The following is a 22,816-nucleotide window of genomic DNA, read 5'->3' on the forward strand; positions in this document are numbered from 1 at the left end:
GAAATTATGAGAATAAAAGTCTAAAGAGAATAAAGGATGTAGTGTGATATACTAAATACTGTATGCAATCTGCTACTGTATTTGGTATACAGTGTAAACATATGCTAATGTGCATACATACATGCAAACTGCATATATATATATATATATATATATATATATATATATATATATATATATACAGTTAGGTCCAGAAATATTTGGACAGTGACACAATTTTCGCGAGTTGGGCTCTGCATGCCACCACATTGGATTTGAAATTAAATCTCTACAACAGAATTCAAGTGCAGATTGTAACGTTTAATTTGAAGGTTTGAACAAAAATATCTGATAGAAATTGTAGGAATTGTACACATTTCTTTACAAACACTCCACATTTTAGGAGGTCAAAAGTAATTGGACAAATAAACCAAACCCAAACAAAATATTTTTATTTTCAATATTTTGTTGCGAATCCTTTGGAGGCAATCACTGCCTTAAGTCTGGAACCCATGGACATCACCAAACGCTGGGTTTCCTCCTTCTTAATGCTTTGCCAGGCCTTTACAGCCGCAGCCTTCAGGTCTTGCTTGTTTGTGGGTCTTTCCGTCTTAAGTCTGGATTTGAGCAAGTGAAATGCATGCTCAATTGGGTTAAGATCTGGGGATTGACTTGGCCATTGCAGAATGTTCCACTTTTTTGCACTCATGAACTCCTGGGTAGCTTTGGCTGTATGTTTGGGGTCATTGTCCATCTGTACTATGAAGCGCCGTCCGATCAACTTTGCGGCATTTGGCTGAATCTGGGCTGAAAGTATATCCCGGTACACTTCAGAATTCATCCGGCTACTCTTGTCTGCTGTTATGTCATCAATAAACACAAGTGACCGAGTGCCATTGAAAGCCATGCATGCCCATGCCATCACGTTGCCTCCACCATGTTTTACAGAGGATGTGGTGTGCCTTGGATCATGTGCCGTTCCCTTTCTTCTCCAAACTTTTTTCTTCCCATCATTCTGGTACAGGTTGATCTTTGTCTCATCTGTCCATAGAATACTTTTCCAGAACTGAGCTGGCTTCATGAGGTGTTTTTCAGCAAATTTAACTCTGGCCTGTCTATTTTTGGAATTGATGAATGGTTTGCATCTAGATGTGAACCCTTTGTATTTACTTTCATGGAGTCTTCTCTTTACTGTTGACTTAGAGACAGATACACCTACTTCACTGAGAGTGTTGTGGACTTCAGTTGATGTTGTGAACGGGTTCTTCTTCACCAAACAAAGTATGCGGCGATCATCCACCACTGTTGTCATCCGTGGACGCCCAGGCCTTTTTGAGTTCCCAAGCTCACCAGTCAATTCCTTTTTTCTCAGAATGTACCCGACTGTTGATTTTGCTACTCCAAGCATGTCTGCTATCTCTCTGATGGATTTTTTCTTTTTTTTCAGCCTCAGGATGTTCTGCTTCACCTCAATTGAGAGTTCCTTAGACCGCATGTTGTCTGGTCACAGCAACAGCTTCCAAATGCAAAACCACACACCTGTAATCAACCCCAGACCTTTTAACTACTTCATTGATTACAGGTTAACGAGGGAGACGCCTTCAGAGTTAATTGCAGCCCTTAGAGTCCCTTGTCCAATTACTTTTGGTCCCTTGAAAAAGAGGAGGCTATGCATTACAGAGCTATGATTCCTAAACCCTTTCTCCGATTTGGATGTGAAAACTCTCATATTGCAGCTGGGAGTGTGCACTTTCAGCCCATATTATATATATAATTGTATTTCTGAACATGTTTTTGTAAACAGCTAAAATAACAAAACTTGTGTCACTGTCCAAATATTTCTGGACCTAACTGTATATATACACGTATATATATATAGATATATATATATATATACTACTGCAAAAAAAAGCTAAACTATATACAGTGGGGTAAATAAGTATTTGATGCACTGCTAATTTTGCAAGTTTCCCCAGTTACAAGGAATAGAGAGTTCTGTAATTTTTATTGTACGCACATTTCAGCTGTGACAGACAGAATCCGCCCAAAAATCCAGAAAAATCACATTGTATGATTGTTTGCATAAAATTAGTATTTGGTACAATAGAAAATCAGAACTAACAGTAATATTTGGTACAGAATCCTTTGCAATTACAGAAGTCAGACGTTTCTGGTAGTTCTTGACCACATTTGCATACACTGCAGCAGGGATATTAGCGACTGATCCATACATATCTTCTCCAGATTTTTCAGGCGTTACGGCTGCCAAGTGACGGCGAGCGTCCAAGGCTGAACCCACTGGACCATGCACCGTACTCCCCCGAAGAAGCAATCAGCAATGAACCCCTAGATTGTGTGGTGCTCCAACAGAGGGCCTAAATGCGCGACTGCCAGAGACCTGTGGAGATAGTCTCTTATGGACTGGTAAAGTCTTTAAAGTCCAAAGCTGGTGTCGTCAGATGCGGCAGCACGGAGATGACAGCACAGACGTGATGGCTCAAATGTTGCTGCACAGCAGTGATGGATCAGATGTGGCGGCACAGCAGGGATAGTCCAGATGTATCGGCACAGAGGAGATGGATCAGATGTGGCGTCACAGCAGTGATGGCTCAGGTGGCGGTACAGCAGTAGTGATAGAGAGGAGGCTCTAGGACAAGACAGACGTTAGGAACACGAGACTGGTTCTAGGATACAATAGTAGGACTAGACTCAGTAACACACTGGGACCTGAGAACTAGCAACGCACTATAGGCAATGTTGCTTAGGTGCCTCCAGTCAGAGGAGGTGGACTTAAATACCTTTAAGGTAACAGATGACCTCAGGAATAGCTTCTGGGTAATGGGACGCCGGCCCTTTAATAAAGGGGTCGTGGCCACGTCAACACCCTATGGGCATTCACAGAAGCATTGTGCGCAGCCTGGGAGCAGGAGGAGGCCGCGGCAGAGCAGGAGGAGGCCGCGGCGGACCCGGAGCGGGAGAGAAGTGAATGGATCCGCTGGGCAAGAGAGAGGGCGGAAGCCCCCAACGGAGCATGGGAGCGGGAGCATATGGGAATATCGCGCTGGGACCTGGCAGGTGAGAGAGAGGGTCCCTCCGCCAGGGCCTGGGAGTGGGGATGTGTAGGGATACCGCACTGGGGCCGGGACCGGGTGCTACATCAGGTTTTGTGGCTGTCGCTGGGCAACATTGACTTTCAGCTGCCTCCAAAGTTTGGGCTCAGGTCTGGAGACTGCCTAGGCCACTCCAGGATCTCGAAATCCTTCTTACGGAGCCACACCTTAGTTGCCCTGTTTGTGTGTTTGGGGTCATTGTTATGCTGGAAGACCCAGCCCTGACCCATCTTCAATGCTCTTACTGAGGGAAGGAGGTTGTTGGCAAAAATCTCGCAATGCATGACCTTATCCATCCTCCCTTCAATATGTGCAGTCATCCTATCCCCTTTGTAGAATATCACCCCCCAAGAATAATATTTCCACCTTTATGCTTCACGGTTGGGATGGTGTTCTGGAGGCTGTACTCATCCTTCTCCTATCTCCAAACACGGTGAGGGGAGTTGATACCAAAACGTTCTATTTTGGTTTCATCTAACCACATAGTCTTCTTTCATGCTTCCTCTGGATCATCCAGATGGTCATTAGAGAACTTCAAACGGGCCTGTACATGTGCTGGTATGAATAAAGGAACCTTGCATGCCCTGCAGGATTTTAATCCATGACGGCGTAGTGTTACTAATGGTAGTTTTTGAGACTATGGTCTTGGCTCTTTTCAGGTTATTGACCTGGTCCTCCCGTGTAGTTCTGGGCTGATTCCTGACCTTTCTCAGAATCATCCCTAGCTCACAAGGCGAGCTTGCATGGAGCCCCAGACCCAGTATGATTGACATACATCTTGTGTTTCTTCCATTTTCTATTAATTGCGCCAACAGTTGTTGACTTCTCACCAAGCTGCTTTCCTATTGTCCTGTAGCCCATCCCAGTCTTGTGCAGATCTACAATTTTGATCCTAGAGTCCTTAGACAGCTCTTTGGTCTTGGCCATGGTGGAGAGGTTGGAGTGTGATTGAGTGTCTGGACAGGTGTCTTTTATACAGGTAATAAGATAAAACCGGTGCAATTAATACAGGTAATGAGTGAAGAGTAGGAGCTTCTCAAAGAAAAAATAACAGGTCTGTGAAAGCCAGAATTCTTGCTGGTTGGTAGGTGTTCAAATACTTACTTCATACAAAAAAAATATAAAAATCTTACAATGTGATTTTCTGGATTTTTTTGGGGGGGGATTCTGTCTGTCACACTTGAAATGTGCCTACAATAAAAATTACAGACCTCTCCATTCTTGATAGGTGGGAAAACTTGTAAAATCGGCAGCGTATCAAATACTTATTTTCCCTACTGTACATGGAAGAAGACACAAGCACAGTAGCACACAATGAAATGTGTTTTATTTCTATAGTACATGCTCTCTTTCTGGAATATTTTATGAATTGTACACTTAACTTGTTTGTATGTGCTTCCATACAGTGGCACCAATTTAGGGCATTTTATAATTTTTTCCTGTTTATCCATATGTATGATTAACATATGAGAAACAGGAAAAAAATAAGCTCCAAAAATAAACAAACATTCGACATGGACCCATTTCAGTGCGACTTTTAACCTTCAGAACAAAAACAGGGATATAAACACCCAAATCATATTTTTTTTATCTTTTTGAAGTCACTTTTATTTTATTGTATTATGGTCTCCACCAAATTTATCAACTTGACGAATGCGGTTCATGAATTTTGCAAAAATACTCTTTATTTCTGTCTTTAACCTTTTTTGAATTTTTTTTTTAAGCAAGAAGATTCAAGAGTCTCAAAATTTGCACAAAATTATTATTTCACTCTGGGGGAGAGGTTCGGGCACAGTACTGCATGCACACAAAAAATATTCTGACTTAAAAATTTGAAATTGATGAATCATTCGAAAATATCTTAAAACCAAAAACTAGGCAAAAAAGGCGCAAATGCAATAATAAATTATGCCCTAACTATATTAGACATATGATTGTATATCACAACTTACAATTTGTTAAATCCAGGTTCACAGCCTTTTCCTGAACAAAAATGGACAGATTACTTGGCTTCTTGAACTTCCTTTCAGTTTTTCTTATTTTATCATCCTGATATCTACAGTACATGAAACACAGTAAAACACACAATGTAATATAAAATATTACCCCATATTTATAGGTGCGTCTATGCTGCTGCATCAATATCTGGATGCCATCATGAGACAGGTGGTAGGAGTCAGTCATTTGGCTTGTCAAGGTGACTATGAACTGATTAAGATATACAGTGGAACCTTGGATTTAGGGGTACTTTGCATGTTGCGCCATCACTAGCCGATGCTAGCGATGCGGAGCGCGATAGTACCCACCCCCGTCGCACATGCGATATCTTGTGATAGCTGCCGTAGCGAACATTATGCAGCTTCACACGCACTTACCTGCCCTGCGACGTCACTCTGGCTGGCGACCCGCCTCCTTCCTAAGGGGGCGGGTCGTGCAGCGTCACAGTGACGTCACACGGCAGGCGGCCAATAGAATCGGAGGAGTAGAGATGAGCGGGACGTAAACATCCCGCCCACCTCCTTCCTTCCGAAGAGCCGGTGGAAACAGGTAAGGAGCTGTTCCTCGCTCCTGCGGCTTCACACACAGCGATGTGTGCTACCGCAGGAATGAGGAACAACATCGTATCTCCTATTGGTGCGACATTACGAAAATGACCGACGCTACACAGATCACCAATTTACGACGCTTTTGCGATCGTTTATCGGCGCATCTAGGCTTTATACGATGCAACGTCGTTACCGGCGCCGGATGTACGTCACTTTCGATTTGACCCCGACGATATCGCAGTAGCGATGTCGCAACGTGCAAAGTACCCCTAAGAGTAACTTGGTTTGAGAGAGTTTTGCAAGACAAGCAAAGCTTTTTAAAAATTTGTAACTTGGTTTAAGAGCAATGCTTTGTAATTAGAGCAAATTCCCACCGTGAACACTTCCGGTTCCGTCCTTTCACCGCGTTCTGACCCGCTCTGGAGGTAACTTTCTGTACATATGTACTAAATTCTGTATGCAGCATACCATTATACAGTACAGTATATATATATATATATATATATATATATATATATATATATATATACTATATAGCATGTCTATCAATTCGAATTTGTGGATCCAGTATTGTACTTTCTTATTGATAACTAGTATAGCACATTGCTTATAGGGTATGAGCGCACACTGCGTTCTGTCAAGTGCAGAAAAAAAACGCACCCTCTGGAAGACTGGGCACTGGGTTTGTCAAAAAAAAATGCATCCAAAACGAATGCAGTTTGGATGCATTTTGTATGCATTTTGCATGCATTTTTGACAGTGCGGCAATTCAGCTCTGCTACATGCCCGCTGACAGCACACACAGACAGAGTCACGTGATGAGAATGAACTCGGATGAACTTCCCCCGACTTCATTGTCATCCTGCGGCTCTGTCTGTGTGTCGTGTCCTGACTAGCGGTCACCCGTGAAGGACTCAACGGTGACCGCAAATCCCCTGAGTGACTGAAGTGAGCAGCGCGATCAGCTGTGCTGTCACTCAGGTTACCCGCGGCCACCGCTCTCAGGTGGAGGACTACAACTGTGGCCGCGGGTAACATGAGTGATGTCATCGCTGATCGCGTAGCTCACTTCAGTCACTCGGGCGACTTGCTGTCACAGTTGGAGGATCCAGCGGTGGCCGCGGGTAACCTGAGTGACGTCTTCGCTGATCACGTTGCTCACTTCAGTTTCTGCGTGGAGCTGACAGAGAGCGGTCGTGGTCTGCAGTCACTCCTGTCAGCTTCATGTAGCAGAGCTGGAAGCGTCGTGGGACCTCATGTGGATTACGTCAGACCTGGATGGGTGTTTGGGAATTAATAAAGTGGTGAAAGAGGGTAAGGTTTTTTTGTCTTTTATTCCAAATAAAGGATTTTTTGGATGTGTGTGTTTATTTTCTTTAACTTACAGGTTAATCATGGAAGGTATCTCGGGGAATCGCCTGCCATGATTAACCTAGGACTTAGTGACAGCTATGGGCTGCCATTTACTCCTTATTACCCCGATTGCCACCGCACCAGGGCAATTCGGGAAGAACCGGATAGAGTCCCGGGACTGTTGCATCTAATGGATGCGGCAATTCCGGGCGGCTGCTGGCTGATATTTTTAGGCTGGGGGGCTCCCCATAACGTGGAGCTTCCCATCCTGAGAATACCAGCCTTTAGCCATGTGGCTTTACCTTGGCTAGTATCAAAATTGTGGGTCACTGCACGTCATTTTTTTGTTAATTATTTATTTATTTATTTTACTGCACGATATAGACCCGTCCACAGGTGGCTGTGATTGGTTGCAGTGAGGCAGCTGTCACTCAGTGTGGGGGCGTGTTTGACTGCAACCAATCATAGGCACCAGTGGGTGGGGAAGCAGTGAATACAAGATGTTATAATGAGCGGCCGGCATTTTTGAAAACACGAAAAGCCGCCGGAGCTTTGTGACAGCCGTGTAGCACCGTGCCGGTGATCCGTCAGTAATCAGTGAGTATGAAAGAGAGAGGGAGAGACCGACCGATGGGCAGAGAGAGAAACAGACAGAGCGACCCACTGACAGAGAAAGAGACCGATCGACAGACAGAGAGAGATTGACCAACATCGATAGACAAAGAGAGATTGACCGACGGAGAGAGACTGAAAGACCTGCATTTTGTTTGTCAAAAAAGCATGCGGAACGCGACAAAAAATGCAGTATAAGTGCGTTTTGGTTGCGTTTTGACCCACATCATTGATTTCAATGGGTGGAGAACGCAGCTACAACGCACAAAAGAAGTGACATGCTGCTTTTTTTTCCGCTGCGATTTTTGGCATCCAAAACGCTGCGTTTAAAAACCCAGCATGCAAATTGAATGTTCAGACTTCTCATAGACTTTGCTGGGGAAGCAGAACGCATGCAATTTGGCCCTGAAATGCTGCAGTTCAAAACGCAGCGTTAACGCGGGAAAAAACGCAACGAGTGAACACAGTCATACTGTACCTCCCGCAGACCAACAATTCTATAAGCTAACATGCAGTTTAATTTGTTTTATATGCTTTTTACTGTAATGTACAATATATTGTATGAGTGTACTATAATAATTTTATATGAACACAGTATATTATTTCATATTACTGTAATGAGTTGTGACGCCCTGGACTAGTCAGGTCGTCCTAGATAGTCACACACAACACCACACCCCCTCCAGATTAGGTAACATCAGTCAAACTAAAAACCTCGTCACCGCCCTCCAGGTTTGATGTCCACACCAGGGGGGACGGAGCCAGGCGGTTGGCTCTGCCCACCGAGGAGTACACAGGCCTGGAGGCGGGAAAGCACACGCACAACAGTTCAAGTACAAGTGAAGAGTAGTCTGGAGGAGGGAGAGAGCAGTCAAGTTCACAGGCAGTCCTGTGTTCAGGCCTGCCAAGAGACTACCGGGTGGCTGGGTCGGAGCCCAGTCACCATTGGCAAGGAGGCAGACGGTGGTGTCCGCCTGCAGGAGCTGGGAGTACAGCCAGTGGAACCGTAGAGACCGGAGTCTGGCGGTGGCCCGCCGGTACCGAACTGGGGAACCGATTGGAAACTGGAGCACCAGGAGGGGTACTCAGACCCAGTACAAAGCCCTGAACCGAGAGGGCTGAGTCAAATCAACTGATTACGGACTGGACTTAAGGACCTATCCCACACAAGCCCCGTTAGAAGACAACAGCCCAACCATACAGGGTAAAGCCACCGCCAAGGCATAGAGACCCAAAGGGCCAGCGTCTTCGGGCAAACGGGCTCCTACGGCATATACAAGTTGGGGAGCGGACTACCGGTGTCTAGGCATAGGAGTCAAACATTTACACACAGAGGTGCAGAAGAAAGGTGGAAACCACCAACCTTTACCGGGGGAAGCTGCATCCGGCTACGGGCCCAGTTCATCACTCCGTTTGGTTTACCAGAGACTCCAGTGTGTTGTGTCAGAGTGAGTACAACAGTGCCATCAGGCACCGCACCGCAACACCTCACCCTGCACCCCGGCCATCGCCAACTGGGCCCCGGGACCAACACCCCCTACGCATGGAGGGGTCAACACCTAGCTGCACCATTACACCGCTCCCAGGAGCCCCCTCCCATACCTTCACCGCAGCGGTGGTGTCTACAATCACCACAACCCGTGGGTGGCGTCACGAACTTACATCCCCAACCAAACCACCACGGCCCCGGCCGTGGACCTCCTTACCCAAGTCCCTGCGTGTAGCGCCAACTCCCTTGCAGAGCTACGTGACCCCCGGGTCCGTGAGAGGCTCGAGCCACCACCCGCAATACGAGCACGGATCTGAGCGGCTCGGCGGTCGCAGCCGAGCCCGCGGGGCGGTACAGAGTTTGTATAAATACAGTAAATATTTTTGGGTTATGGAATGAATTGTCTGCGTTTCAATTATTTCCTATGGGAAAATTTGCTTTGATATAAGAGTAACTTGGTTTAAGACACTCTCCCGGAACGAATTATGCTCATAATCCAAGATTCCACTGTATCTAATTTTTAAAGGGAATGTCTATGATTGATGGTAATTTAAAGCAAATCTATTAATCTGCATATAAAGTTTAATCTATAATAAACAGAGTAACAATGTGACCAGTCATTTTACTGAAAGTTCTGATACAGGGAAAAAATTACCTTATTTCGTTCCACGAAAACCATGGAGAGGTGTACATGGAGAGTGACAGTCACTGCTCACAGCACCTCGGTTTTATGCACACCTAGGCACTTTGACTGACAGCTGGCTCTGCTGGCATCTTTGTAGAGCTAGCTGTCAATCAAAGTGCAGAGATGTGATTACAATATGGTCTCACAGTATATTTAGCGGTGCTGTGAGCAGCGACTGTAGCCTCTCCGTGTTTACCCCATTACTGAAACTTGGTGGCTCCGGGGAGGAAATAAGTTAACTTTCTCCCAGTAGCTGCACTTTCAATAAGAAGACGAGGCAGCCCTGCAATGATATTCACCTGCAGATTAGGCCTACACTGCAGGTAAACAGCGTTTTATGAGGTGACTGATTCATTTTAACAGTTTCCATACTTTATAGAATTTGTTATCATAGAAAGTTAAGTGACTTTCTTCATACATTGTATCATGAGTTACTGCATGTGTTATACAGTACATCTCCCAGCTTTTTTTCCTTACATTAATAATTTGCATTCTAGATATTGCAGTCTTTTCTTTAGGCATCTGATATGATAAAAGTAAGTATCCCAATAATTTACTGGAGTTCAGTGAACCTGGTGAAGATGTATCAGAAAACACTCCTATAAATTAGAAAGCCATGGAACCCATGGGGTGGAGGGGCGACATGACCAGAGGGAAGGGAAGGAGTGATGGGGTTAATAGATGGGAAAAAGGGGATTGGTGGAATTTGTAGGATGCAGATTGGCCTATGGGGGGATGGAAGAGAGATATATTAGGGGTCGGGGAGGTGTCTTACCTTCCTTATCATTTCCGGACGGAGTCTGATCTTCCGGTGTTGGACCTCGGGCTGGTGTGCAGAGCCCAGTGGTGGTGGTGGCGGCGGATCCCAGCCGGGAGAGCGCCCAGCACAGGATGGAGGCCAGCGGAGCGGTGGCGGCTCCCAGCCGGGAGAGCGCTCACCAAATGTCGGAGGCCAGCGGCGGTTGCAGAGGGGGCGTGTCCGACCCGAGGCCTACTTCCAGTTTTGGGCCTCGAGCTGTAGTGCTGAGGACAGCGGCGGCTTCCAGCCGGGAGTGCGCCCAGCGGGTGTTGGAGGCCAGCGTTACCTCCCGCGGGGGGGGGTCGGGCAGTGGCATCCTGTGAGACGTCCGGTTCAAGTAGAGGTGAGATGGAGACCCGGGAGGCGGCGGTGAGCAGGAGTGACAGCAGGACTCCTGCGGCATCTGCCAGGTCGCTCAGACCCTCAGCGCAGCGCCCAGCGGCGGCAGTCTCCCCCGGCCGGGGGAGGATCCATCGTATGGAGGCTGTTGGCAGCCCTGGAGGGCAGGAGATGGTGGCAGCTGGTGGTCGGAGCCGTCTGGCTAGAGGAGGGGCACCTGAGACCCCTGGTGGCTGGCAATGGCGAAGAGCTCGCCAGAAGAGAACAAGGTCCGTGGCGGCAACTTGCAGGACAGGACGGTCTCGCGGGTTGTCGCAGCACAGGAAGCAGCGAGTCCTGGATACCAGTGCCCACGCAGTAGCTCAGGAGAGTGGCCATGGTGGAAGGGATGCATCAGCTGCGTTCTCTGAATCCGAAGCAGGGGAGGACGGTCCCAGTGATGAAGAGGAGGGAGCTCTAACATCAGGAGAAGAATCGGAAGAACGAATGGCGGAGGATGTCGAGGCACCTTTTCCAACTTATACTGAGTCACGGTCGGGTGAGCTAGCCGTGGATTCGGCGTTATTGGCACCGTCGGCGGCGTGGGGTAGTGATGTCGGGGGGGCGGCTGCAGACACGGCAGCACCTGAGGGGTCAGTTATTACGAGTCAGTTACTGGGGCTATTGCAGGGCTTAGTGGCACCTAATGCGGTCGCGGGGGGGGGTGGGCGCCGTTGGTAGTGTGGACGGGAGCGGCGACTGATGGCGCAGCGTCGGCAAGCGGTGAGAAGGTGCTGGAGGCTGCAGTGACGAATGACGTGGTAGAAGCAGTGGGGTGTGAGAAGGTTACGGAAAAGGGAAAAGAAAAGGAGGACAAGGTGGTGCGGCTAGATGACAGGGCTAAGAGTGAGGTATATGTGTGCTTTGAGGGCCCGCTAGGGGCTCACGTTAAGAAGGAGGTGAGGGATAAGATCTGGGAGGGGGAGTGTTACGGAACTGCCTGATAAAAGGTGGAATTAGGTTATCAGGCAGTCAGGGTCCACCGTGCAGAGAAACCTGCTGCTGGTGATAGCAGAAGGTTGGGGAAACCCGTACCACAAAAGCGGTACTTGTCGCTGTTACCTCACAGCGGCACTAGGGCCAACTGCGGCACTCACTGTTTAGCTCACAGTGACTACCCTTATAAACCCTCATAAACGTAGATAAGGGAATGCTAATAAACTTATGGCGAGTGCCTAAATAATAATAGAGGTGGACCTGTAGTTCCTGTCTAATCACAGGAACTACAAAATCGAGCGTATGGTAACCCCAACCGTAGTCCACTAACTAACTCCTCTGTTGCCTCACCGAGGTAAGTATTAGATATAGTGTGAAGATAGGAAATCTGTTACAGGTCACAGAGATCCCTAACGCTAACCTCTATTAGCTCATAGAGGGTATGTACCTAAGGTGTAGGTGCAAACAGTACTAGCCATACTGTTTAGGCTCAATGTATAACTCCCTGCCTAATCCCTTGTGCTAGCTGCACTATAGGGAGTGAGGGATCTCTCTTCTAGCCACAGAGTATCACCTGAGAGCACAGTGACAGAGTTCCCTGCCTAAGCCTAGTTCCACTAAGGTGCGAGGAAGCAGGCACTAGTAGGTAGGTAGCGCTTGACCAGCGGGTGTACACTGGCTTGTGACAATAGTGTAGGCTAGCTAGTATGAGAGGTCACACATGAGGCGTCTACCCCATGCATGCACCAAGAATGACTGAGCGCCGAGCAGTGTGCTGCAGGGTTCTTTATAGATAAAGCACCTCCCACAAGATGGAGGCGCCCAGCAGCCAATTGGCTCTCGGCCAATAGGAATCGAGAGCATCATCGATGATGTCACCCGTGGCCAATCAGCAAGCAGTGCATTACAGTCATGTGATTCCGCATCATCGATGATGTCACCCGCGGCCAATCAGCAAGCAGTGCATCAAAGTCATGTGATCCCGCATCATCGATGACGTCACCCGCGGCCAATCAACGGCTGCCACGTGGTGAGCATGCTCAGAACGAGCCAAAGCTTACTTATGCAGAAAGCAGCTTGTCTACTCACGCATGCGCAAAAGCCCCATTTCAGGACTTAGCCTCAGCCACTAACGATTTCTCAGGCGGGTAGAACGCCGTGGCAGAGCACCAGAGGGAGAAGGAGGATGCGGGCCAGCAGATCCATGACCCGTAACAGGGGAGTATGTAGAGTTTTTTTCCTTGCTCCCCCTGGAAAAATGTAATTTAGACAAGGTAATGCCGAGTGATTCCAAAAAGGAAAAGGAGGAGAAAGAAAAACGCCGTTATAGGCTCATTCCTCGGACGTTTGCAATTGGCTTCAGGCGTTTGCGATTTTAGCAAGTGTTATTGGGGAGAAGGAACCGGAGCACTGCTTGGCTTTGATTGTATATATGGATGCGATTGGGGAGGCGTATCGGAATTACGGTGGTTTGGCGTGGTTGCGGTACGACGAACAATTTAGACAGAGGAAGACCTTGCGGGCGGGCATGCGGTGGGATCATAAGGATATATCTGGGGAGAAGGAAGCGGAGCACTGCTCGGCTTTGTTTGGATATATGTATGCGATTGGGGAGGCGTATCGGAATTACGGTGGTTTGGCGTGGTTGCGGTACGACGAACAATTTAGACAGAGGAAGGCCTTGCGGGCGGGCATGCGGTGGGATCATAAGGATATTTCCTTATGGATGCGGTTGATGGCGTCTCCTAGTCAGCCCTTTCGTGGGAGTGTCGGGGAATCAGGAGTCGGGGCCTCGGGGGATTAGGAGAAGGGGTTCTGCTGGCAGTTTAATAAAGGACAGTGTTAATTTGGAGCGGCCTGTCATTTTAAACACGAGTGCTCAGGCTGCGGGGGGGACATAGTCTGGCCAAGTGCTTCAAGAAGGGGAGAGGTAAGGCCGGGGACGGGGCTGGTAAGAGGGAGGATGCCGGTGAAAGTAAAGGCGATGGGGCCATTTTTAAATAGGTACCCAGATGGTGAAGCGGCGTCCCTTTAGCGTTTTAGTTTTTCTCACGGTTTTCGTATTTCGTCGGTTGTTGATTTGTCGTTTTCGTCTTGTCGGAATTTGCGCTCTGCAAGGGAGCATCCTCAGGTTGTGGGGGAGAAGTTGAGTAAGGAGGTTGAATTAGGCAGGATGGGCAGGCCGTTCGAGGTCCCGCCATGTCATAATTTGGTGGTTTCTTCATTAGGGGTTGTGCCTAAAAAGGAGCCGAATAAATTTCGGCTTATTCATCATTTATCTTACCCGGAGGGGTCATCGGTGAATGATGGCATTGCACCGGAATTGTTGGCGGTGTATTATGTATCGTTTGATAGAGCTCTGGATTTGGTTAGGGCGGCTGGTCGTGGGGCGTTGATGTCAAAGGCGGATGTTGAGTCGGCATTTCGGTTATTGCCAGTGCACCCGGATAGCCAGCATCTCTTGGGTTGCTGGTGGGATGGGAAATATTATGTTGATCGTTGTTTACCGATGGGTTGTTCGATTTCTTGTTCATACTTCGAAGTTTTTAGTTCATTTGTTGAGTGGGTGATGCGGGATGTGTCCGGTTTGTCATCGATCGTTCATTATTTGGATGATTTTTTCTGTGTTGGTGCGGCGGGTTTGATGATTTGCGCACGGTTGTTGTTTTCGCTGCAGAAAGTGGCGGATTGCTTTGGTATCCCTTTCGCACGGGAGAAAACGGAGGGGCCAGCATCAGTGATGCGGTTCTTAGGAATAGAAATCGATTCCATGGCAATGGAATGTAGGCTTCCAGAGGATAAAGTTTTGGACTTACGAGCCACGGTAGAGGCATTGATGTCGGTGAAGAATGTGCGGCTTAAGGTGGTGCAGTCTTTACTGGGGAAGCTGAATTTTGCATGCAGAATCATACCGATGGGGTGCGTGTTTGCTAGGCGGTTGGCGATGGCTACAGCAGGTGTAAAGTCGGCAGCTCATTTTGTGCGTGTCACAAGGGAGATCAAGGAGGTGTGGGATGTTTTCTTGCGTCGGTTTAATGGTCAGGTGTTGTGGTTGGATAAGGTTGTGCCTAATGTAGCGTTGCAGCTGTATACAGATGCAGCTGGGTCGGCGGGCATTGGCGCAATTTTTCAGGGCCATTGGTGTGCAGGGAGCTGGCCAGAGGGTTGGCAACAGTGTGCTTTGGTCAAAAAGTTGGCTTTGCTGGAGTTGTTTCCGATTGTTGTGGCAGTTGAATTGTGGGGTCCGCGGTTTTCGGGGCGAAAGGTTTGCTTTCATTGCGACAATCAGGCGGTAGTGCATGCGATCAATGGTATGTCGGCTAAATCTGGGCCTGTAGTGGCATATTTGCGGCATTTGGTGCTCAGATGTCTGCAGTTGAATATTCATGTGGTGGCGAAGCATGTATCGGGGGTTGACAATGGGGTGGCTGACGCTTTGTCTCGTTTTCAGTTCTGCAGGTTCCGGGCTTTGATGCCGTGGGCGGACGAGATCGGAGTGGTGTGTCCAGAGAGCTTGTGGAGTCTGGTGAGGCTGTGATTTCGGGACTGATTAGGAATTCGGTGACCAAGGTGACTTGGTGCCGTTATGCTAAAGTATGGGCTGATTGGCAGGCGTTGATGGGTGCTATATTTGAAAAAGGGAAGGAGGATCATTTGGTGGCGCTGCTGGTCTTTGTGAGTAATGACTTCATAGGTGGCCGGTCGGCATCGGCAGTGGCACTTAGGGTGGCGGCCGTGGCCTTTTGTTTGAAGGTTTGGGGCAAACGGGACGTTTCGCAGGATTTCCGTGTGCGGCAGGCTTTGAAGGGGTTTCGCAAAGAAGTGGGACTCCAGGCGGCCTATATCTTTTGAATTGCTAAAGCAGCTAGAGAGTGGGCTGCGGTTGTTATGTGTATCGGTTTTTGAACAGGTTCTTTTTGAAGCAGCTTTTGTGCTAGCCTTTTTTGGGGCTTTCCGGATTGGGGAGTTGGTGAGTCCGTCCAAGGTTAGAGGTGGTGGTTTGTTGTCAGAGGATGTGTCGGTATTGAGGCAGAGGGTTGAGTGTCGGCTTCGCTGATCCAAGACGGACCAGATTGGTTGAGGTAGATTGGTGGTGCTGTATGTGGTTCCGGGTTATGGGTTATGCCCGGTACAGGTGGTGGGGAAGTTTTTCAGTGTTCGGGGGGCTTTCCGGGCCCGTTGTTATGTCATAAGGATTTTTCTTTCTTGTCACGCTATCAATTTATAGCGGTACTGAGGAACTGTTTGCGGTGGGCAGGGGAGCGCCTGGAGGATTATGGGCCGCACTCCTTCAGGATTAGGGCAGCTAAGGAGGCCTCTCGGTGGGCCCTCGGGAACGAAGTGGTGAGGCGGATAGGAAGGTGGGAGTCCTCTCGTTTTCGTAGTTATGTTCGTCCTCAGCTGTTGTCGCAATGAGGACTTTAGGGTATAGAGTTTGCGGATAGTTCTACCGTGTTTTTCCAAAAATAAGACCTCCCCCAAAAATAAGCCCTAGCAGGGATTTTCAGCATTTTCGGAGAAAGGCTTAAATATAAGCCCTCCCCCGAAAATAAGCCCTAGTCGCGGTTCAATAATGAAGTGTCCGTGCAGCTAAAAAAGATACAGATACTGCAGGACACTTCATTATACACAGCGGCACCCGGCAATTACACTCACCCGACACTGAGCGGCAGGACCTGCAGTGATCACACACCCGCAAACAGCAGCTCTCACACACACACACACAATCAGATCTCACACACACCAGATCTCACACACAAGCATCGGATCGTACACACAGTCAGATCGCACACATAATCAGATCGCACACACAAACATCAGATCACACGCAAACATCAAATCACATACACACACACAAACATCGGATCGCACATACATCGGATCGCATACACACTCACCTCATCCAGCGACACCGATCTCTTCTCGCCAGGAGAATCCTGAGAGGCAGTGCGGTGCAGCGCGACGAACAGGAACTGCGGCCGGACACGTGACTTGCTCTCATTCCCTGCTGCCGTAAGTGCTGGATGTGATGTGATGTGTGTGTGTGTGTGTGTCATTTGCTGTGTGTGTCTGCAATCGGCTGTGTGTGTGTCTGCGATCGGCTGTGTTTTTCTGCGATCGGCTGTGTGTCTGCGTTCGGATGTGTGTATTTGTGATCGGCTGTGTGTATCTGTGATAGGATGTGTGTGTCTGTGATCGGCTGTGTGTGTCTGTGATCGGATGTGTGTATCTGTGATCGGCTGTGTGTGTCTGTGATCGGATGTGTGTATCTGTGATCGGCTGTGTGTGCCTGTGATCTGATGTGTGTATCTGTGATCGGCTGTGTGTATCTGTGATAGGATGTGTGTATCTGTGATCGGCTGTGTGTGCCTGCGATCTGCTGTGTGTGCCTGTGATCTGCTGTGTGTGATCTGCTGTGTATATCTGTGATTTGCTGTGTGTGTGTGTGTGTGTGTGTGTGTGAGAGATCTGCTGTGTGTGTGTGATCTGCTGTGTGTGTCTGGGATCTTCTGTGTGTGTCAGTATGTCAGCTAGCAGCAGGGTAGGACGGCGTGCAGCACCGACCGGAGATCACAGGAGGACCTTGGAACCACGCAGACGTCCTGGTCTGGTGAGTATGAGAGTCCTGGGAAGTGGGGGTGTCTGCTTTTTTGGGGGGTAAACTTACCCCCAACCGTGTTTCTCCAAGAATAAGACCTCCTCCAAAAATAAGCCCTAGTGCTTTTTTTGGGGGGCAAAAAAAATATAAGACAGTGTCTTATTTTTGGAAAAACACGGTATGTTATAGTTGGGGCAATTGATTGGTATTGTATTGTACTTATCATCTATTTTGTTTTATTGTAGGGGTGTGCCTAATTTGGATATTAGGGCACTCGTTCGTTTTTTGGGGGCCCGTTAGGCCGAGGCTCGTCCGAATGGTCGACAGTTGGGATTGGACAGGTCGCTGGCATCGGTTAGGTGGATCAATGTGCGCGGAATGGAGTGGAGCAGGGTCGTACCGGAGTTTGCGTACTATTGCAGATTGGACAGACCTCCAGATGTGTTAGTACTGCACGTGGGAGGCAACGATTTGGGAGTTCGGGCATTTTGTTAGTTGATTAGAGATGTTAAGATTGATTTGTTGCGTTTGTGGGCAAGATACCCGGGGTTAATTGTGGTGTGGTCGGATATTGTGGCCAGCTTGGTGTGGAGAGGGACCAGATCTGTTGAAAGGATCAATCGAGCCAGGGCGAAGGTAAACAGGGTGGAGGCTCGTTTTGTGAGGAGAAATGGTGGCATTGCAGTGAGGCATATGGATTTGGAGTCACCGAGTTGGCAGTTTCGGAGGGGTGATGGGGTGCACCTTAACGAGATTGGTTTGGATTTGTGGGCGTTGGGCTTGCGTGACGGTGTTGAGCGAGCTTTGGGTGTGTGGCGGGTCCAGGCCACGTAAGGAGTCACGTGCCCTGTCCTGTGGCGGGGGTAGGCCTGGTCCAGAGGCGGTGGGAAGGGAATGGCAACTGGACTGAGAGACACTGTCTTGGTATGATGGCTCCGGGCGCCAGGAAATTGCAGGCACGGGGTTCTGCAAAAGTTAGGAGGTATTAATCCGTGGGGTGATTATTACCTCATCTCTGGGTCGGTGTCTTGCGGCCAGGGATATTGGGGGTTAAGAAGTGGTTTTCTGGACTGGGCCTACCCAGGGTTACCTATACGGTATTGGTTGTGTTACCTACTGTTATTTGTTGGGGTCACCCGTTGGACGGCGCCCACTTTTATGTTAGTATGTAAACAATAGGTAATAAAGGCTGCTGTGGCCAATTTTGAACCAAGTCGCAAGCAGTCTGTGTTTTCATTTGTAAGTGGTTAATGGTGAAGGTAACCAGAGGATCACAACTGGAGAATCCTTCCTCAATGGTCAAGTTCAAACAACAACCAACAGAATTGTGAATGCAGCTCTGACTGTCCATTTGGTCAACAAGTATATTATATTTATATGTAAGCTGTAAAACTGTACTTAAAGGGGTTTTCTTCTTTGAGAAAAATGTTTTTTTTATATGTTTCCATAGTAGTAAAAACTAAGCTGTTCTTTACTTACCTTGCCTGGGTCCAGCGATGAGTCTCGTGGCTGTTGTCTACAGGCTGTCGTCGTGCTGTCACATCGGCGGAGCTGCTGAGCTCAGTACTCTGCAGACAACCTCTTTAACTTATGAATGAACATTTCAGAAAGGCTCCATGTGGAAGCTGAAAAGTACCCAACTTTTTCACATTGCAATTAGTAGTACTGCCATTGAGATAAATGTATAAAGGGGCAGACAGAAAAATATCATGTGACATTATACACACAGATTGAAACTCAATAGTGCATCGTCAGCACTGGGAATGGCTTCTACAAACCTGGCTATAGTTATTAATGGATCTAGTAATCTAGATCGATTAATCTAGTATTACATACTGGGCATTTAACAAATACTTGTCATCAGGTCAGATAATTCATAAGTGAAGTGACAGATAATTCATAAGTGAGGTGACAGGTAAGTCATAGATGAGGTTACAGGTAAGTCATAGATGAGGTTACAGGTATGTCATAGATGAGGTGACAGGTAAGTCATAGCTGAGGTGTTACTCATTAGTGAGATGAAAGTTACCTGTCACGTCACCTGTGACTTACCTGTCATCTCATCTTTGACTTTCCTGTCATCTCATCTATGACTTTCCTGTCATCTCATCTATGACTTACCTGTCATCTCATCTATGGCTTACCTGTCCTCTCACCTATGACTTACCTGTCACCTCACCTTTGACTTATCCGTCATCTCACCTATGAATTACCACCTAGTGTGGCTTCCTCCTGTTCTAGAAATTATTCAGTAGTACCTGAGATGTGGACGACTCTCTTCAATATCTTTCTTTAGTTTTGTTGTAATTTGTCTGTTTTCTTCAAACCCTGACTGCTTTGCAATTATCCAGTTTTCAGAACTCTCCTGGTAAAAATAATCTAAAAATATGTGTCATCATTAATAGCAGGATACAAAAAGCATGTTATTTTGTATTTTAGTTCTCCTAAAGATTGTATAAGCTTAAAATGTCTTCTACACAATAGTAGACTATTGTATTTCAGTAACCTATAAACCCTTTTTACTAAAAAAAAAAACAAAAAACCCCAAACATATATAAAACAAGAGTTTATTTGCAAGGGCGTATCTAAATGGTAGTCTAATTTAACAAAAGTTTTGAAATGCACATAAAGAAGCTATGATCACCTGCAGTTACTCCAGTGCCTGCCGCTCCATAGGTGTCTGCCTGAATAGGAAGCTGCTCTGTTACCTGACAGCTAAATTCTGTTACGGGCTACTGGGGTCTGGTGACTGGATTAGGATGTCATAAGAAAAGTTTTGGGTGACGTCCCATTTAAGTAACCTGACTACTGCAGCTGAAAACAGACCTCCGTGTCATAATTCCTTGCTCTGAAGTCAGTGGGGTTAGAACAGATGAGCATATGCTCTGTTATTATGTTGTAACTTTCCTGCATTTTGCTAACTCGGTAAACCCCTAAATTGACCAAAAATGTAAAATCCATAATTTGTCAAACTTCTTTGCCAAATTTTGCTAAGCTCTAAGCTGCTCTCTCTTTCTTGTTTAGAAAAGGCATTATGACATCATGTCATATGTGCATAGGTGCCAACATTTCTGCAGATGTTTAAGACTTTTTCCAAAGCCCTGTCCTGCTGCTGTGAGGCACGGCCTGATCCACCCCAAAACTATCATGTTTTGTTGGGATTTACATAAACTAACCTTATTTCAGGCCTGGAGTGCAGGAAATCTGGGACAGTTGGCAGCTATGTATATGTTGTACAGTCAATGCACAGCTCTAGAACATATCACTGATATCAAAGCGATCTAAGTTTATGTTCATGCTTAGCTAATTTGTTATTGCTGTCACTCAAAATGAGTTCCATCTATTTTTTTTGTGTTTTGAAATTCACCTTTACAGGAATAGAAAGGTGGTAAGCATTTCTGCAACAATGCTGCCACATGTGCACTTGCTTCAAATTTTTTTTATAGAGAAACATTGTATTGACTTACTTTGACCTTTCAGTTTACAAGGCTGACCACTCAGGATAAGAGGAACAATGTCACTGGAGATCATAGTAGCCTCCTGATTGGCACTGAAAAACAATAAAAGTATAACTTGTGTGTGTGTGTATATGTGCGTATATATATATTATCAATATCACATGCAGCTGATTTTTTTCATTCATACAATTGCATTTTGGTAGCTGTTGCATTTTTCTTTCATTATGACAATCAGCATTTTCTGAAAGTCATCTGTACTACTTGCCACTGTTGTAAGACGTCACATTTGTTGAAAAGTTTTTGATCTTTTGTTGATGTTTAATTGGAAGACCTTTTCGATCTGGTTGGTTAGATGATAGCGTTATTATCGTGAAGTGGAAGTGTCTTAAGCCCTGGTGTTATGCAGGTATGCATAACATTTATTGGTCTGAAGACTATATAGGTAGACTACCATTCCCAGGAGCTGCAATACAACTTAAATGGGAACCTGCCAGATCCACAAATCTCCAAAAAGGACCTAACAGGTTTATTTAAAAGGGATATATCAACAGTATATGTCGTAAATATCTACTATGTGTGGGTTCTATTTCTGAAACTTCTACTTATCTGGAAGTGATTGATAGTGGGCTGACAGGTGACTCTCTGAAGATATTTGAGGACGATATAGAGAAAGATCTTTCCAAATGGGAACGAGATATTCGTAATCTCAAATATAAAAAATTCCGTAGGGACCTAAACAATTTAGCTACCAACCAGGTATACAAATGGAAAGGTCTAATTCAGAGACCTAGAGGAGTGTTCAGATCCAACTGAAGATCTAGGTCCAGATCCACATCCATTAAATCATATACATCAGAAGAAAGTAACCAGGACGATGCTGACCACCCGGCTACCAGTGGGGGCTATGATCTGAGAATCTTACCAAGGAGAGCAAAAGGACCTCAGAATATGAACCCCAAAGGGGGCTTGACCAATACGAGATCGGGTCAGAAAAAGAACGAGTTACAGGTGATCAATCTCTCGGATCATTCCCTCACTGACACCCAAGTTGAGGTACTATCGCGTGGTCTTACCTTCGCACCAACTAACGGTTTCAATTTCTTTTTAGTAATGAAGGATCTGAACCTCTTCTCGCGCAAGTTACTGCTCAGCAAATTGCACAATAAGAGAACAACTATACCTGGGTTGGAGACGGCAGCAGTGAGGGAGGCTGTGGCCATTTTGGAGGACCTCTTGAATGAGCAAGAAACCACTAAACAAGGTATTTTTCCAAGTACCATTATGCCAAGGTCAACTAAGTTTCCCCCCTTGTCCATCTGCCCTGCCATTGACATGTTTACCCGCCTGGTTGTGGAAGATTTTAAAAAAAATCTCCAGCGTAAAAAAGATAACTTAACGAAACAACAGCGCATTGCTTTGCAGCAATTGCAATCATTTGATGACGTGGTGATTAAGGCGGCTGACAAGAGGGGAAATGTGGTGTTTTGGCCCAATGTAAAATATGAAAAAGAGGCATTTAAACAATTAAGAAATAAAGACAGTTACTCCAAACTTGACCACAGCCCCCTACTTACAATTACAAAAGATTCTTTCCAAAGCCTTTGATGAGGGAATTATCACCAAAAAGGTATTTGAGGGTCTCACTGCCCTGTCCCCAAAGATTCCTACATTTTATCTCTTACCAAAGATCGTGCCCGATCGTGTCCGGCATTGATGGTTTATGCGAACCTGTCTGTAAATTCATCGATTTTTATCTTAAGCCTATAGTGGAGACACTACCATCTTTTGTCCGTGACACGACGGACGTCCTCAACAGGGTGGACGGGGTCTTTGTTGAATCAGACATGATTATAGTTACTGCCGACGTGGAGT

The 22,816-nt window shown here is 46.7% G+C and overlaps 1 protein-coding gene across 1 annotated transcript in view; it reads right to left on the reverse strand.

Annotated features, from left to right (window-relative positions):
• Nucleotides 1-22,816, reverse strand: part of AKNAD1 (AKNA domain containing 1) — a 162,239-nt gene that overhangs the window by 18,386 nt on the left and 121,037 nt on the right. Inside the window, exons 10-12 of the mRNA XM_075322119.1 lie at nt 20,954-21,036; nt 19,745-19,865; nt 5,042-5,145 (exon numbers count right to left, since the gene is read on the reverse strand). Coding sequence (XP_075178234.1) covers nt 5,042-5,145; nt 19,745-19,865; nt 20,954-21,036 — 308 coding nt within the window. The remainder of the gene's footprint in view (nt 1-5,041; nt 5,146-19,744; nt 19,866-20,953; nt 21,037-22,816) is intronic.

Source organism: Anomaloglossus baeobatrachus, chromosome 8, assembly GCF_048569485.1.
Source record: "Anomaloglossus baeobatrachus isolate aAnoBae1 chromosome 8, aAnoBae1.hap1, whole genome shotgun sequence".
Classification (NCBI taxonomy): domain Eukaryota; kingdom Metazoa; phylum Chordata; class Amphibia; order Anura; family Aromobatidae; genus Anomaloglossus; species Anomaloglossus baeobatrachus.